At 46.1% G+C, this 19096-nt stretch overlaps 1 protein-coding gene across 2 annotated transcripts in view; it reads right to left on the bottom strand.

Annotated features, from left to right (window-relative positions):
- Positions 1–19096, bottom strand: part of RTTN (rotatin) — a 273895-nt gene that overhangs the window by 80065 nt on the left and 174734 nt on the right. For both annotated transcript variants that reach the window (XM_077270109.1, XM_077270108.1), the window contains exon 33: positions 814–972. In XM_077270109.1, coding sequence (XP_077126224.1) covers positions 814–972 — 159 coding nt within the window. The remainder of the gene's footprint in view (positions 1–813; positions 973–19096) is intronic.

Raw genomic sequence — 19096 nt, 5'->3', positions numbered from 1 at the left:
GAAGCTGCCTACCAATGACATGGGCAGGGTTACACGGGGCTCAACATTCAGAGCTCTGCTGTTCACAGTAAACTAAGTGATACAATTAGTTTAGCAAAAACCTGCTGACAGACTCCCTTAAAAAAGAGGCACAACACTCAGCTGCAGCTATGTGGGCCTATCCTGCCGGCTACCAAAAACTAATGTTAAGGCGCTATATGATTAAAACATTCATAGACTTTGTTAGTCAATTCTGAGATAGATCTGACAGATTGAGTAACCCAGTGCTAGATAAGATGCTGATCTATGTACCATGGTGAAGAATGGCTACAAAGAGCGCCTCTCTCTGGAGGACCTGGCTTCATCATCCTTGTGGTGGTGCCTTAGGAGAATGTAACAACCAGAACTGATCACTGGGGACCCATTAGTAGGAGACAATGAACTACTCCCCTTCTCCCCAGCCCTTAATAGATAAGTTCTGTGCTATGGCTTTTCCACCTGTCTGATGAAGGACTGGAGTCTGATTGATAAATGTACATTATTCTGCGAATGAGGCAGTCGGCATTGATTGGGTTGTATAAATTAGCCTCATTTGTCTTGCGTGCCTGCGCTAAAACTTCAGTCCAGAAGTGAAGCCCTCCGCCACCTCTGATGTATGAGCAGCTCAACAGCAGCCCATCAATATAAGCTGAACATTCACAACATTACAACTTGCCATATATTTGCTTTAAAGCCGCTTTGTATTTCTGGCCTGGTAAACATGAAAATTTGAGGCGATAAATCCATTATTTAGAAAATAAAAACACATTCTGGGCCGGCAAGAGACTGACTCACCTCTCTGCGCACCATGCTACATTCACACTGGTCCACAAAGATACTTAGCACTGTTCCCCACAAGCCTCCGGAAATGTGCTGACAGCTCTCAGACAAGATAACGCAGCCTTCTCGAATGGACGTCAGAGCTGATCCAATGGCCAGGCTTGTAAATCTCACCTGGAAATAGTTGGGAGGAAAAGCCAAACTTTGATATAACTAATTATATATAGAAGTGTGGAAAATGCGGCAAAATAACAATGCTTTCAAGAATAGAAGCGTCAATAGTTTACCTTTTGTCAAATAAAATGCAAAGTGTATGAATAAAGCATAAATATAAATCACATCAATATTTGGTGTGAACATCATTTTATTCAAAACAGCATGAATATTTCTAGATTCAACGGTACACAGTAACCAATTATATCTGCCAGGTTCTAATGATCATAATTTTTTGAAATGTAGGTTAAAACACAGTCATTAAATGGAATAAGTCAGCGAATTATTGGTGTTTAATCTGAAAGCAGCACAATATAGATCAAGAGATCCCAATTCCAAGGATGTGTCACTTTCTAGGCTGCGTGTTGTAGTTTCAATACAATCAGTGTTTTATCTGCAGGAGATTATCACTGGCTGACTAGGTCTCACATGTATGTCAGTCAGGCTAATCTGTGTAACACAATACCTACCACTGATTAGCAGCTTGCTGACAATATACAGTGTACATAGGCAGCTGCCAATCAGTCCAGTCAGTGACATCCTTGGAATCAATCTCACTTCCACTATATTATACTGCTCTCGGATTACACAGAAAAACACCCGCTGACAGATTGCTTTAAAGAAGCACTCCCATTACTAAACCTGTTTAAATGTATATTTTGTGTAGTGTAGGTGTATGAAAACATCCACCAATCACCAACTTTCCAGGTTGTAAGTGCTTCTCCAGTTCTCTACTGGGTCACTGATGCCTAGTAAAACTTGCAGTCTCACTTTGGGGTTTATGTGCAAGCCAGAATTGTTTTTCACAACGTAAGCCTACATGGCCTCATTCTGAGGCACCATAGGTCTACACTGTAAAAGCGACTGTCTCACATAGAGCCTTGTGTGATCCACAGCGTCAGAACCTCAGTCACATGACTCAGAAGAAAACCGAAGCAGCACTGGAGACTGGTGATTAGTGGAGATATTAATACATCTACAGTACACTACATATACATTTACACAGGTTTAGCCCATGAAAAATGTATGGGAGTGCTTCATTAACTGAAACAGATGTACAAGAGGCCTAAAACTGGGTGAGGAACAGCCATAAAAAGCTAAAAAAGGTGAGGTTGTAGAAGACCGTTTCACATCACAGGTCAAACACCATTGCAAGACTGAGCACAGCAGCAAGTCACAAGGTAGTTATACTGCATCAGCAAAGATTTTGTCAGGCAAAGGTTGCAAAGCAGACTGAAGTTTTAAGAGGTGTAGATCAAGAAAAGGCACCAACAAAAAGCAATGTTGTGGACCCTTTAGAGTGGTTGTCCAAAGTGCAGGAGAGGAAAAAAACATCACGTTACTTCCCTTTGAAATTAGAAGATGCCCAGAAGTGCCATCAGCTCAGAACTGGCAGCAACCAGTGGGAACCTGCTAAAAACATCTACTGTTCAGAGAAGTCTGGCCAGAACTGGTCTTGATGAAAGAATTGCGGCCCAAAAAAACAAACATCTTCAAATGAACACACAGTCAGGTAAATCAAAGATGCCCGAAAACATATGACCTAGTGTAGAGAAAAATGGCTGCAGGTGCTCTGGACTGATTAGTGAAAATATTAAATATATCTCTATAAAAGAAAGTTTGTTTGTATAAGGGCTGGAGAGTAGTTAAAAAAAAAAGTGTGTCTGTAGCTACAGTGATGCAAGGTGAAGGTTCCTTGCAGGTTAGGGGGTGTATTACAGTAAATGGAGTTGGGGGATTTGGTCAATATTAATGGTTTCTTCAATGCAGACGAATATTGGCATATACTTGTCCATTAGGGGAGGAGCAGTGAATGTGAATGGCTCTACATTTATTTTGCAGTAAAACAACAACTCCAAACATACAGCCAAAGTCATGAAGGACCATATTCAGAGCATAAAAAACAAACAAACAAAAAAAAACAAGTAGTCCTAGAAGTGATGACTTAACCCCCACAGAGGCCTGATCTCATCACCATCTAGTCTAGGATTATATGAAAAGATATAATTATTTGCACAAGCCTACATCCACAGAAGATCTGAGGTTAGTTCTCAAAAATATCTGGAACAGCCTCCATGCTGGATTCCTTAAAAAACTGTGTACAAGTGTACGTAGAAGAATTGATGCTGTTTGGAAGGCATCAAAATGAAATAAGGGGGAAATTCCACATTGTCCCCAATATTTCATGTTGGACAGAGGCATTAGTTTATTCACATCAAGATGCAGACTAGAGTCCTGGAGCCCGTATCACTGAATATAAGAGATATTAAAGGTACAGAATGTTAAATTTGGAGAATGTTAAACCCATTCCCAAACCTATTTGGAATTTCCAAAACTGTAAACCAAAACATATATACAGGTGCTTCTCACAAAATTAGAATATCATCAAAAAGTTAATTTCAGTTCTTTAATTCTGACCACTGTCCCTTTATGAGGTTATAACTCTGGAACGCTTCAACGGATCCCGGTGATTCTGACATTGTTTTCTCGAGATATAATGTACTTCATGATAGTGGTAAAATTTATTTGATATCACCTGCGTTTATTTGTGGAAAAAATGGACATTTGGCGAAAATTTTGAAAATTTTGCAATTTTCCAACTTTTAATTTTTATGTGCTTAAATCACAGACATAGGTCACACAAAATACTTAAGTAACATTTCCCACATGTCTACTTTACATCAGCACAATTTTGGAAACAATTTTTTTTTTCTCAGGGAGTTATAAGGGTTAAAATTTGACCAGCAATTTCTCATTTTTACAACACTATTTTTTTTAGGGACCACATCACATTTGAAGTCATTTTGAGGGGTCTATATGATAGAAAATAACCAAGTGTGACACCATTCTAAAAACTGCACCCCTCAAGATGCTCAAAACCACAGTTTATTAACCCTTCTGGCGCTTCACAGGAATTTTTGGAATGTAAAAAAAAAAAAAAAATGAACATTTAATTTTTTTTCACAAAAAATTTACTTCAGCTCCAATTTGTTTTATTTTACAAAGGGTAACAGGAGAAAATGGACCCCAATAGTTGTTGTACAATTTGTCCTGAGTACCCAGATACCCCATATGTTTGGGCACATGGCAGAGCTCGGAAGGGAAGGAGCGCCATTTGAGTTTTCAATGCAAAATTAGCTAGAATTAAGATGGGATGCCATGCTGCATTTGGAGAGCCCCTGATGGCCAAAACATTGAAACCCCCCACAAGTGACACCATTTTGGAAAGTAGACCCCCTAACGATCTTATCTAGATGTGTTGTGAGAGCATTGAACCCCCAAGTGTTTCACTACAGTTTATGATGCAGAGCCGTGAAAATATTCTTTTTTTTCCACAAAAATTATTTTTTAGCCCCCAGTTTTGTATTTTCCCAAGGGTAACAGATGAAATTGGACCCCAAAAGTTGTTGTCCAATTTTCTAAGTACGCCGATACCCCATATGTGGGGGGAAACCACTGTTTGGGCGCATGGCAGAGCTCGGAAGGGAAGGAGCGCCATTTGGAAGGCAGACTTAGATGGATTGGTCTGCAGGTGTCACGTTGCATTTGCAGAGCCCCTGATGTACCTAAACAGTAGAAACCCCCCACAAGTGACACCATATTGGCACCTAGAACCCCAAGGAACTTATCTAGATGAGTTGTGAGAACTTTGAACCCCCAAGATTTCACTACAGTTTATAACGCAGAGCTGTGAAAAAAAAACAAAAACATTTTTGTCCCACAAAAGTTTTTTTAGCCCCCAAATTTTTATTTTCCCAATGGTAACAAGAGAAATTGAACCCCAGAAGTTGTTGTCCAATTTGTCCTGAGTACACTGATACCTCATGTTGGGGTAAACCCCTATTTGGGCGCACGGGAGAGCTCGGAAGGGAAGGAGCTCTGTTTTACTTTTTCAACGCAGATTTGGCTGGAATTGAGATCGGATGCCATGTCGCGTTTGGAGAGCCCCTGATGTGCCGAAACAGTGGAAAACCCCCAATTATAACTGAAACCCTAACCCAAACACACCCCTAATCTCAACCCCACCCCTAACCCCAACCACACCCCTAACTCCAACACACCCCTAACCCTAATCCCAACCATATCCCTAACCACACCCCTAACCCTAATCCCAACCGTAAATGTAATCAAAACCCTAAACCTAGCCCCAACCCTAGCCCTAACCTTAATGGGAAAATGGAAATAAAAACATTTTTTAAATTTTTTTTTTCCCTAAGGGGGTGATGATGAAGGGGGGTTTGATTTACTTTTATAGCGGGTTTTTTAGCAGATTTTTATGATTGGCATCTGTCACACTAAAAGACGCTTTTTATTGCAAAAAATATTTTTTTGCGTTACCATATTTTGAGAGCTATAATTTTTTCCATATTTTGGTCCACAGAGTCATGTGAGGTCTTTTTTTTACGGAATGAGTTGACGTTTTTATTGGTAACATTTTCGGGCACGTGACATTTTTTGATCGCTTTTTATTCCGATTTTTGTGAGGCAGAATTACCAAAAACCAGCTATTCATGAATTTCCTTTGGGGGGGGGGGGGCTCTTATACCGTTCCGCGTTTGGTAAAATGGATAAAGCAGTTTTATTCTTCGGGTCAGTACGATTACAGCGATACCTCATTTAGATTATTTTTTAATGTTTTGGCGCTTTTATACGATAAAAATTATTTTATAGAAAAAATATTTTTGCATCGCTTTATTCTGAGGACTATAACTTTTTTTATTTTTTCACTGATGACGCTGTATGACAGCTCGTTTTTTGCGGGACAAGATGATGTTTTCAGCAGTACCATGGTTATTTATATCTGTCTTTTTGATCGCGTGCTTTTCCACTTTTTGATCGGCGGTAAGATAATAAAGGGTTGTTTCTTGCCTCGTTTTTTTTTTTTTCAGTGTTCACTGAAGGGGTTAACTAGTGGGACAGTTTTATAAGTCGGGTCGTTACGGCGATACTAAATAAGTATACTTTTTTTTTTTATTATTTAGATAATGGAATGTATTTATTGGAACATTATATTTTGTTTTTATTTATTTATTAAAGAATTTTTTTTTTTTTTCTTTTTTTCTTACACATGCAAAATTTTTTTCTTTTTTTACGTTTTTTACTTTACCCGGGGGGGATCACATTATATTGACAGATCGCTGATCTGACACGTTGCTGAGCACTGTGTCTGATCAGCGATCACACAGGCACAGCCGGGGGGCTTCCCGGCGCCTGCTCTGAGCAGGCGCTGGTAAGCCACCTCCCTGCAGGACCCGGATGCAGCCCCGTTGCCATTTTGGGTCCGGACATACCGCCGGAACACTGCAATCATGTTTGATCGCAGTGTGCCAGGGGTTAATGTGCCGGGGGCTGTCCGTGACCGCTCCTGGCACATAGTGCCAGATGTCAGCTGCGATAGTCAGCTGACACCCGGCCGCGCTCCCCCTGTGAGCGCGGCTGATCGCACTGGACGTACTATCCAGTCACTGGGAATTAAGTCCCAGGTCACCTTGACTGGATAGTACCTCCAATGGGATTAAGGGGTTAATACAAAAAAGTGAAACTCATATTATAGAGTCATTACAGAGTGATCTATGTCAAGTGTTTATTTCTGATAATGTTGAGGATTATGACTTACAGCGAATGAAAACCCAAAAGTCGTTATCTCAGTAAATTAGAATACTTCATAACACCAACTTGAAAAAGGATTTTAAAATCTGAAATGTTGCCTACTGAAATATATGTTTAGTAAATGTACTCAATACTTGAAAATAAAAGTGGAGAAGCCAGCGCTGCTTGTGGTCTGAATGCAATACAAAAGTGCACATGCACATATTAATTTCTAACTGTATACCAAAATGAGACATTTAGCAAACAATTGATCAATTCTTTGAGCCACCCCGCCAGGCCAAGGCATTCTCATAATGGGGCAGTCCTACTCTACGATTTTTATATTCGCTGTGCCATTAAGGCCTCCTGAATGTATTTAAAGTGGGACCATATTGGATGCAAACTGTACTTGTAGCATTTCAGAATCACTCCCATGGCACCAGAAAGGGTACGCGCAGAAAAAGGTCGACCAGGTCCAAACAGACAATTCAGATCTGACCTGCACACTGCCTGACCAGCACCACATATAATGAGTAAGACAGGCCCAGGCACAGGTGCACAAATCAAACAGAGCCTGGGGCAGGGCAGGGCTGCTGTATGTGTGTGCTCAATACTTGGTTGGGGCTCCTTTTGCATCAATTAATGCATCAATGCAGCGTGGCATGGAGGCCATCAGCCTGTGGCACTGCTGAGGCGTTATGGAAGCACACATCTAGTCACATCTCTACATGTATCATTTTTTAACTTGACTCATATCATACCACCGTTGCATATACAGTACAGACCAAAAGTTTCGACACACCTTCTCATTTAAAGATTTTTCTGCATTTTCATGACTATGAAAATTGTACATTCACACTGAAGGCATAAAAACTATGAATTAACACATGTGGAATTATATACTTAACAAAAAAGTGTGAAACAACTGAAATTATGTCTTATATTCTAGGTTCTTCAAAGTAGCCACCTTTTGCTTTGATGACTGCTTTGCATACTCTTGGCATTCTCTTGATGAGCTTCAAGAGGTAGTCACCGGGATTGGTCTTCCAACAATCTTGAACAAGTTCCCAGAGATGCTTAGCACTTGTTGGCTCTTTTGCCTTCACTCTGCGGTCCAGCTTACCCCAAACCATCTCGATTGGGTTCAGGTCTGGTGACTGTGGAGGCCAGGTCATCTGGCGTAGCACCCCATCACTCTCCTTCTTGGTCAAATAGCCCTTACACAGCCTGGAGGTGTGTTTGGGGTAATTGTCCTGTTGAAAAATAAATGATGGTCCAACTAAACACAAACCGGATGGAATAGCATGCGGCTGCAAGATGCTGTGGTAGCCATGCTGGTTCAGTATGCCTTCAATTTTGAATAAATCCCCAACAGTGTCATCAGCAAAGCACCCCCACACCATCACACCTCCTCCATGCTTCACGGTGGGAACCAGGCATGTAGAGTCAATCCGTTCACCTTTTCTGCGACATACAAAGACACGGTGGTTGGAACCAAAGATCTCAAATTTGGACTCATCAGACCAAAGCACAGATTTCCAATGGTCTAATGTCCATTCCTTGTGTTCTTTAGCCCAAACAAGTCTCTTCTGCTTGTTGCCTGTCCTTAGCAGTAGTTTCCTAGCAGCTATTTTACCATGAAGGCCTGCTGCACAAAGTCTCCTCTTAACAGTTGTTGTAGAGATGTGTCTGCTGCTAGAACTCTGTGTGGCATTGACCTGGTCTCTAATCTGAGCTGCTGTTAACCTGCGCATTCTGAGGCTGGTGACTCGGATAAACTTATCCTCAGAAGCAGAGGTGACTCTTGGTCTTCCTTTCCTGGGGAGGTCCTCAGGTGAGCCAGTTTCTTTGTAGCGCTTGATCGTTTTTGCAACTGCACTTGGGGACACTTTCAACGTTTTCCCAATTTTTCGGACTAACTGACCTTCATTTCTTAAAGTAATGCTGGCCACTTTTTTTTTCTTTACTTAGCTGCTTTTTTCTTGCCATAATACAAATTCTAACAGTCTATTCAGTAGGACTATCAGCTGTGCATCCACCAGACTTCTGCACAACACAACTGATGGTCCCAACACCATTTATAAGGCAAGAAATCCCACTTATTAAACCTGACAGGGCACACCTGTGAAGCGAAAACCATTCCCGGTGACTACCTCTTGAAGCTCATCAAGAGAATGCCAAGAGTGTGCAAAGTCATCAAAGCAAAAGGTGTCTACTTTGAAGAACCTAGAATGTAAGACATAATTTCAGTTGTTTCACACTTTTTTGTTAAGTATATAATTCCACATGTGTTAATTCATAGTTTTGATGCCTTCAGTGTGAATGTACAATTTTCATAGTCATGAAAATACAGAAAAATCTTGAGGTGTGTCCAAACTTTTGGTCTGTACTGTATTTACTTTTATATATACTGTCTGGTATAGATAGATAGATAGATAGATAGATAGATAGATAGATAGATAGATAGATAGATAGATAGATAGATAGAAAAAAGAACAGCAGCACATGTAAATGAATCTAGGCCATGTGAAAACACAGACAAATATTCAATATGAATTATACTTCTCAAAAATATTTTTACAAATTTTTCAAAAACTTTTTTTTCATAAAACTTACAGTAATAGATGAAATGAAGATTCTTCGCGCATAAATTGGCCAATTCATGTGTGCCCATCAACCACGGCAAGGTTATCTCCTTCTGATGGGTCCTACTCTACCATACATGCCACTTTTGGGCCACCAGCCTAAAACTATGGACAAAACATGTCACTCTGGGCTAAAACTACAATTTATGGGCAGGTAGAGTTGATTACCGCCACCTGCAAGGTCAAAGGGAGGAATGCAAGATCAGTCTGGATGCAGCCAACATCCAACTAAATAGAGAAAAAAAAAAAAACAACCAGCACTCCTAATGTGAACACGTGCAAGCTGCAAACTGCATCATATAGATAAAAAAAGAACAGCAGCACATGTACATGAATCTAGGCCATGTGAAAACACAGACAAATATTCAATATGAATTAAACTTCTCAAAAATATTTTTTTCACAATTTTTTTTTCTCTATTTAGTTTACGGCTGTCTGCACGGTCTCCGTGTGACTGCAGCTCGCCCTGTAGTCTGTAAGCAGCCATAGCCTGGTTGTATCCAGCTCAGGGTTCTTCACTGCGTCATACCATCAAATCAATTTTCCTTTTGTTTTAAGTAGTGCAGGCTGCTGCACGGTCTCCGTGTGACTGCAGCTCTCTCTGTTGTCAGTTCAGCCCCCAAAAAATAAATAAATAATAAAGTTCACCAAACACACCACTTTACATTTGTGTAGGCCACAGTAGCTCATATTAAAGTCTAGTCCACACTTTAGAAAATTAGTGTTTCCTATACCTGTTAGGACTCGGAGCTGTTCAGGAATAAGCACACAAAGCCGTTAGTACTTTTCTGCTTATCTGTATCAGTCAACCAAGATGAAGAAGGCAGGGAGTAAGGCACGTGGGCGTGGGCGCGGAGCAGGGAGAGGACGTGGGGATTCTGTGCCTGCTGCGGGCACCGGTGACTCCTCAGCACCCAGTTTCACCAGGGAACAGTCCTTCATGCGCAGCTTTGTCGCAGAGCGCCGTACACCGCTGCTGCGTGAAGACCAAATTGAAGCCGTTGTCGGATGGATGGCAGCTAACGCATCGACTTCAATTAGTGCCACATCCTCTCAGACACAGAGCACTGGAGAGCAGCCATCTGTCTCTTCACCACCTGCCAAATTGGCCAGGCAGACAGAGAGCCCAGGACAGGAGCCGTCTCTACTTGTTCTCTGAATCTCTTGGCTTGGAAACAGGGGGCCAGCCAAGCAGCATTGGAGAAATGGAAGAAGAGGCAGGGTGCAGTGATGCCCAACAGCTTTTTCTCTCTTCCTCTGAAGAGGCGGGTGGGCCAGTGCCTCTGGTCACCACATCGCAGGCCGCATCCGCTGATGATGACACTCAGGTGCCACTTTCTGGTGCGTGCTCTGCTGCTGAGACTACCCAGGAGGAGCAGTTGGTGGCAGAGGGTAGTGTAGATAATGAGGTCCTTGACCCATCGTGGCGTGAGGGACAGGAAGGTGGTGGGAGCAGCTCCGAGGAAGAGATTCCTAGAACGGGCCAAAGAGGTAGAGGGAGGGGGAAGACTGCGCAGCCTGTAGCCTCCACTTTGGCACCCGTTAGGAGCATGTCTGTTCCAAAAGCCAAAAAGGGCGCTCCCAAGACTTGCAGTGTCTGGCCCTTTTTTGACACAGTTGCAGATGACATTTGCTATGTCAAATGCAAGGTGTGTCATCACAAAGTCAAAAGAGGGAAAAATGTCAGCAACCTCAATACCTCCAACATGTGGAAACATGTGCGCAACAGACACGCGGCGGAGTTAGAAAAACACACTGAAGAGCTAGGCCAACCAACAGCGGCAGCTACCACCTCTTCAGCTCGTGTTGCCTCTTCCTCCAGCTCACACGCAGCTGGTTCGGCTTCCTCCCAGGATCGCCGTGGAAGAACCTCTAGCCCGGTTGTCCAGAGACCCACTGTAATTCCACCCGCAGCACCACTTTCCCAGTCATCCACACACTCCCAGCCCAGTCTACAGCCATCGGTAGTACAGGCATGGGAGAAAAGGCGGCCTTTCTCGTCAAACCACCCACGAGCACAGGCTCTGACTGCAGGCATTGCCAAACTTCTGTCACTGGAAATGCTGTCATTCAGGCTGGTGGAAACTGACAGTTTCCGTGACTTGATGTCATTGGCAGTCCCACAGTACAATGTGCCCAGCCGCTTTTACTTCAGCAGGCAAGCCGTCCCTGCCCTGCACAAGCGCATGTGGAGGGACACATAAAACACGCGCTACTGAACGCCGTCAGTAGCATGGTCCACCTCACCACCGATGCGTGGACCAGTCAACATGGACAGGGGCGATACCTTTCCCTCACTGCCCATTGGGTTAATGTCGTTGAGCCGGGTACAGATCGTGCGAGTGGCGCAGGACGTGTCCTGCCCACTCCAAGGATTGCAGGAATCCATTCTGTACGCATTGACTCCTCCTCTTACACCAGTTCCTCAGAATCATCGCTGCAGGAGCCGTCACAGTCCACCTCCACATGGACCCGTGATGAACGTTTACCTGTTACGACCGACATGAGCACAGCCGTGGCCAAACGTCAACAGGCCGTCTTGAAATTAATTTCTTTGGGGAATCGAAGCCACACAGCGCAGGAGCTCTGGAGTGCCATCAAGCAGGAGAGCGATGTGTGGTTTGTGGCAGCGAATCTCCAGCCAGGCATGGTAGTGTGTGATAATGGCCGAAATCTGGTGGCAGCTCTGGGCCTCGGCAACCTCACTCACATCCCATGTCTGGCACATGTGCTCAATTTGGTTGTGCAGAGTTTTTTGAGGGACTATCCGTATCTTGATGCACTGCTGCACAAGGTCCGCCTAGAGTGTGCTCACTTGCGGCGTTCCAGCACGGCAAAATCGCGCATTGCGGCTCTGCAGCGCCGACACCGCCTGCCGGAACATCGCATCATATGTGACCTACCTACCAGGTGGAATTCCACGTTACATATGTTGGAGCGGTTGTGTGAGCAGCAGCAAGCTGTAATGGAGTACCAGCTGCATCAGGCGCAAAGAAGTCGCACTCCGCGCCGTTCAGACTTCACAACCACAGAGTGGGCCACTATGAAGGACGTCTGCCAGGTTTTGCGTCCCTTCGATTATTCCACGCGGATGGCGAGTGCAGGTGATGCACTAGTCAGCATGACTGTCCCCCTTATCTGCCAGCTTGAAAAATCACTGCAAGCGCTAAGGGATGATGTTGTGGAAGAGGTGGAGGATGAGGATTCACCATTTCCATCATCTTCTGGACAGTCAGCGCCACGTGGTTCCTCACAAACGCGTAGGCAGGGGACACTTTGTGAGGAGGATGAGGAGGAGTCAATGGAGGAGGAAGACATCCGTCCAGAGGAGGGAGTTACACAATTGTCCAGTACTCAGTGTGTACAGCGAGGGTGGGGTGATGACGAGCGGGCAGAGATCACGCCTCCAGCAGGGGACAGCGTTTTTTGGCCAGTTGGCAGTCTGCAGCACATGGTGGATTACATGCTGCAGTGCCTGAGAAACGATCGCCGCATCGCCCACATTCTCAACATGTCTGATTATTGGGTGTTCACCCTCCTCGATCCTCGCTACCGGGACAACGTAGAAAGCCTCATCACACCGTTGAACCGGGAGCGAAAAATGCGGGAGTACCAAGACACACTGGTGAATTCCATCATCTTCTCCATTCCAACTGAGAGAAGTGCTGCTAGTGCATTACAAAGCAGCTCAGTGCGTCCAGGCAGTGGAGGAGGCTCTGCACAAAGAGGGAGCAGAAGCAGTGCCTCTGCCCAAGGCAAGACCAGTATGGCCCAACTGTGGCACAGTTTTGTGTGCCCGCCACAAAAGTCTACACCATCACAGATGGCTCCAGTCAGCAGGATGCAACGGTTCCGTCAGATGGCGACAGACTACATGTCTTGCCCTCTTGCTGTACTCCCAGACGGCTCTTCCCCTTTCAAGTTTTGGGTCTCAAAGCTGGATACATGGCCAGAGCTAAGCCAGTATGCATTGGAGGTGCTGACTTGCCCTGCGGCTAGTGTATTATCGGAATGCGTCTTTAGTGCTGCAGGTGGTGTACTAACTGACCGTCGCATGCGACTATCCTCCGATAACGTTGACCGGCTTACTTTCCTGAAAATGAACAAGGCCTGGATCTCGCAGGAATTTGCCACTCCTCTTCCTGATTAAATAATTAGGTGACTGTCTACAGTATCCAGGTCTCCTGTTGTGTTCATCTTTCTACCACCTGAACTTTAATTCCTGGGCTCCAACACCGCTAGTTGAGGCTCAGAAGTGCCGTCTGCACAGTCAAAACATACGACCCAGTGTTCCTGGGTTTCAGTAACGTCAGCTGATCCCCAGCTGTGTAGCCGGCAATGTGTCCTGCGACCGCCACGCTGACACAACAACTGAAATGTAAGGGAACCTGTCCCCCCCCCCCAAGGCGTTTGTTACTGAAAGAGCCATCTTGTGCAGCAGTAATGCTGCACAAGGAAAAGGTAGCTATTTTTGTTTAGCTCCTTGCACACGCAGAACTTAACACTTATAAAATGTGTCCACTGATTGGTGTCAGGCTGACTGCGCCTGTGCGGCCGCGCTGGCCGAGAGCCCGCCTCGCAGTGTCTTCTGATTTAATCCCACTGGGGGCCTGAGATCCATGGACATGCGCAGTGCATATCTGAACCTCCGCCTCACACTCATCTCCCTACGCCTTCTTCAGACTGTGCGCCGTCAGCTGATCCCTAATAGCATGCCACGGCCGTGACGCCGCACAGTCTGAAGAAGCCGTAGGGAGGGGAGTGAGAGGCGAGGATATGCACTGCGCATGGCCACGGATCCCAGGCCCGCGGTGGGATTACATTAGACGACACTGCGAGGCGGGCTCTCGGCCAGCGCGGCCGCACAGGCGCAGCCAGCCTGACACCAAATGATGTCAGAAGATGGGCAGCGCTAAGTGTGCCTGGCCAAGGGATAACATAACAGCGCAGGCTCCGGGACGGAATCAAACAACGCTGGGGAGCCGGGGCACGGCGCCAAGGGGGTAGGAATGACAGCTGTGCTGCGTCATATTACGAAGGAAAGTCCCACCTCCGGGACGGTCTCACGGTATCAGGGGACACATTTTATAAGTGTTTAGTTCTGTGTTTGCAAGGAGCATAATGAAAAGAGCCACCTTTTCCTTTTGCATCCTTTGTGCTGCACTAGCTGGCTCTTTCAGCTACAAATGCCTTGGGGGGGGTTAAAGGTTCCCTTTTGACTTTCTCCAATCAGGCTTCGGCCTACACTGTGTTCCTCTGCTCCTCCTGCTGTCCCTGGGCTCCAACACCGCTAGTTGTTGCCTGGTAGTGCTGTACGCACAGTCAACAGTCGCTCCTCTGTTATTGGGGTTCAGTAACGTCAGCTGTTCCCCAGCTGTGTGTGTGGCAATCCCTCCTCTCTCCTCCACCTCCTCCTCCTGCTGTCCCTGGGCTCCAACACCGCTAGTTGTTGCCTGGTAGTGCTGTACGCACAGTCAACAGTCGCTCCTCTGTTATTGGGGTTCAGTAACCTCAGCTGTTCCCCAGCTGTGTGTGTGGCAATCCCTCCTCTCTCCTCCACCTCCTCCTCCTGCTGTCCCTGGGCTCCAACACCGCTAGTTGTTGCCTGGTAGTGCTGTACGCACAGTCAACAGTCGCTCCTCTGTTATTGGGGTTCAGTAACGTCAGCTGTTCCCCAGCTGTGTGTGTGGCAATCCCTCCTCTCTCCTCCACCTCCTCCTCCTGCTGTCCCTGGGCTCCAACACCTCTAGTTGTTGCCTGGTAGTGCTGTACGCACAGTCAACAGTCGCTCCTCTGTTATTGGGGTTCAGTAACGTCAGCTGTTCCCCAGCTGTGTGTGTGGCAATCCCTCCTCTCTCCTCCACCTCCCGCTGTAACTGGGCTCCAACACCGCTAGTTGTTGCCTGGTAGTGCTGTACGCACAGTCAACAGTCGCTCCTCTGTTATTGGGGTTCAGTAACGTCAGCTGTTCCCCAGCTGTGTGTGTGGCAATCCCTCCTCTCTCCTCCACCTCCTCCTTCTGGCCCTGGGCTCCAACACCGCTAGTTGTTGTCCAGAAGTGCTGTCCGCACAGAGCCAAACACCTCGCCAATGTGTTAGTGGGGTTCAGTAATGCCTGCTGTTCCCCTGCTGTGTATACGGCAACGTGTCATGCGACCGCCACGCAGGCACAGCAACTTAAATTTATGGGAACCTGTCCCCCCCCCCCCCCCCAAGACGTTTGTTACTGAAAGAGCCACCTTGTTCAGCAGTAATAATGATGCAAAAGGAAAAAGTGGCTCTTTTTGTGGTGCTCCTTGCACACGCTGAACTTGACACTTATGAAATGTGTCCCCTCACACCGTTAAACTGTCCGGTCGGAGGGGCTTTCCTTTGTCATGTGACGCAGCACAGCTGTCATTCTTACCCCCTTGGCGCCGTGCGCCGCCTCCTCAGCGTTGTTTGAATCTGTCCCGGAGCCTGCGCTGTTATGTTAGCCCTTGTCCATGCACACATTTTGCGCTGCCCATCTTCTGACATCATTTGGTGTCAGGCTGGCTGCGCCTGTGCGGCCGCGCTGGACGAGATCCCGCCTCGTAGTGTCTTCTGATTTAATCCCACTGCGGGCCTGTGATCCATGGACATGCGCAGTGCATATCTTAACCTCCGCCTCTCTCTCATCTCCCTCAGCCTTCTTCAGACTGTGCGCCGTCAGCTGATCCCTAATAGCATGCCACGGCCATGACGCCGCACAGTCTGAAGAAGCTGGAAGGAGGGGAGTGAGAGGCAAGGATATGCACTGCGCATGCCCATGGATCACAGGTCCGCAGAGTGATTACATTAGATGACACAGCGAGGCGGGTTCTTGGCCAGCGCAGCCGCACAGGCGCAGCCAGCCTGACACCAAATGATGTCAGAAGATGGGCAGCGCAAAATGTGTGCATGGACAAGGGCAAACATAACAGCGCAGGCTCCGGGACAGATTCAAACAACGCTGAGGAGGCGGCGCACGGCGCCAAGGGGGTAAGAATGACAGCTGTGCTGCGTCACATGACAAAGGAAAGTCCCTCCGACAGGACGGTTTAACGGTGTGAGGGGACACATTTCATAAGTGTCAAGTTCAGCGTTTGCAAGGACCATAATTAAAAGAGCTAAGTTTACCTTTTCCAGCATTAGTGCTGTACAATATGGCTCTTTCAGCTACAAACCCCTGGGGGGGGGGGGTTAAAGGTCCCCTTTCAACTTGCTCCAGTGCAGGCTTCGGCCTACACTATGCTCCTCCTGCTGACCCTGGGCTCTAACACTGCTAGTTGGGGCTCTAGGAAGACAAGCTTGAATAGGTCCCCATCCTGGTTCCAGCACCGTTAGCTGGTTCCGGGCAGAGCCTTTGGCTTAGGTGCCTCCCTCTGGGTATCCGAGTTCCACCAACGTCAGGTGGTCCTTGGTAGTGCTTTCAGGCACGGGTACCTCCTGCTTAGTAACCGGGTTCCAGTAACGTCAGCTGGTCCTCGGTAGTTCCATTGGCTCTTGGAACTTCGGCTACCCATCCGGGTTCCAGTACCGTCAGCTGGTTCTCGGCAGTGTCTTTTGCTCTTGTACCTTCTGCTCCCCATCCTGGTTCCAGTACCGTCAGCTGGTTCCGGGCAGAGCCTTTGGCTTAGGTGCCTCCCTCTGGGTATCTGAGTTCCACCAACGTCAGGTGGTCCTTGGTAGTGCTTTCAGCACGGGTACCTCCTGCTTAGTAACCGGGTTCCAGTAACGTCAGCTGGTCCTCGGTAGTTCCATTGGCTCTTGGACCTTCGGCTACCCATCCGGGTTCCAGTACCGTCAGCTGGTTCTCGGCAGTGTCTTTTGCTCTTGTACCTTCTGCTCCCCATCCTGGTTCCAGTACCGTCAGCTGGTTCCGGGCACAGCCTTTGGCTTAGGTGCCTCCCTCTGGGTATCCGAGTTCCACCAACGTCAGGTGGTCCTTGGTAGTGCTTTCAGGCACGGGTACCTCCTGCTTAGTAACCGGGTTCCAGTAACGTCAGCTGGTCCTCGGTAGTTCCATTGGCTCTTGGACCTTCGGGTAGCCATCCGAGTTCCAGTTCCATCAGCTGTTTCTCGGCATTTTCTCAGCCTTCTTGTACCTTCTGCTACATTTCCAAGTTCAAGACCCTAAAGACGACGACCCGGAAGACCACCCCTAAGATGACGACGACACCAGAGACGACAACCACTGAGATGACGACGACCCTGGAGACCATGACCCTGAAGACCACCCCGATGACGACGACCCCGGAGACGACGACCCTGGAGACGACGACGACGACCTGGAAGACCGAGAAGCAGAAGAACAAGAGGCTGCAGAACAAAGAGCAGAAGAACATTAAGCATAAGACTAAATATCAGAGCAAAAGATATTATCTAAATTATAAGCAGAAGAAGACTAAGCAGTGTATGGGGGTGAGTCCGTTCCTCCTCGTGGTGCCCCTGGATAAAGCCTGATGCTGCAGGCCAAACTGAACGCGGACAAATGTAACTGTTTTGTGACAGGCAGAACGGAAGGTGTAATCTTCAAACTTTTATAGATAACAACTACGGGAATGCCTGTCACAAACAAGAATATGATGAAGAAGTTGAATATGAAGAAGATAATTGTAAAATAAAAAGAATATGAACAATGTAACAAAAAAAATAATAGGTAGAAGATGAAGAAGAAGATGAATAAGGTGAAGAAGTTGATGTCAAAGAAGCTGATGATGAGGATAATGAAGAAGAAAGTGTGGGAGAAGTAAAAAAGAAGGTGAAGGGCGTGGAAGTAGTGAAACATCAATATCTGACAAAATAACAAAAAAATTAACAGTCAAAATCTTTCTAACGCCGAACGTCATAAAAAACAAAACAAAATCCTGCTATTCTATTACATTGGGCTAAACCTCTGTGCCTTTAATGTCTCCGCCACCTCCCCCAATACATCCTACATTATTCTTAGTTGTTTTCCTTCATGTAGAATGAACCTACAAGTTAAGAAAGGGTTTATTTTAATTCCGATATTTTCATCCCATTGACTTGCATTGGGATTGGGTATCGGTATCGGATTAGATCCGATACTTTGACGGTATCGGCCGATACTTTCCGATACCGATACTTTCCGATATCGGAAGGTATCGCTCAACACTATTTATTAGATTATACCAAGGATTGTGAAATGAACACAGGTCGTCTTCAGCCAAAGCAGCAATATAATGCTTCAGATAGGCTTTTCTTCTGAACTGATGATACCTTTAAGTTTACTAAACTATTTAATACCAAGAAATTGGAAAGCAGATGTTCACTGTAGCTGATCGTACCATGAAAGGTCAGAAACAAGTCAATGACATTTAATTACCAAGTAAATTAAAGATACATTCTCTATTCTGCTCGGACGGCTCCCTCGAGCATTGCCGAGAAGAACAGCGCACACATCACAGGCCCATCACATCATTTATTTACAACCAGAGCCGCACAACTGCAGATAACGGGCTGGATGGAATGTGCTAGAGATATTACCAGTAACTATATGTAATAGAAATGGTGAGGCCGGCACTGCCCAAATACCTGCACATGGGACCAAAACTGCATTTTATCATTTCAGTTAGTCATCATTAAAAGGGAATTTCTCAGGAGGTTTCTGCTGTTTAATCTGTGAGCAGCATAATGTAGGGGCAGAGACACTTTTTCCAAGGATGTGCCTCCGCTTAGGCTGAGTGTTATACTATTAATAGAAATCAGTGTTTTATCAGCAAGAGATTATTGCTACAGAAATAGGTCTCATGTATGAGCCAGTCAGGCTTATCTGTGTAACTCCGCCCCCAGCACTGATTGGCAGTTGGCTGACAATGTACAGCCTA

The sequence above is a fragment of the Ranitomeya variabilis genome, chromosome 6 (genome assembly GCF_051348905.1).
Source record: "Ranitomeya variabilis isolate aRanVar5 chromosome 6, aRanVar5.hap1, whole genome shotgun sequence".
Lineage (NCBI taxonomy): Eukaryota > Metazoa > Chordata > Amphibia > Anura > Dendrobatidae > Ranitomeya > Ranitomeya variabilis.
Note: the sequence above shows the minus strand (reverse complement) of the source record. Positions and strands in the feature narration are given on the sequence as shown.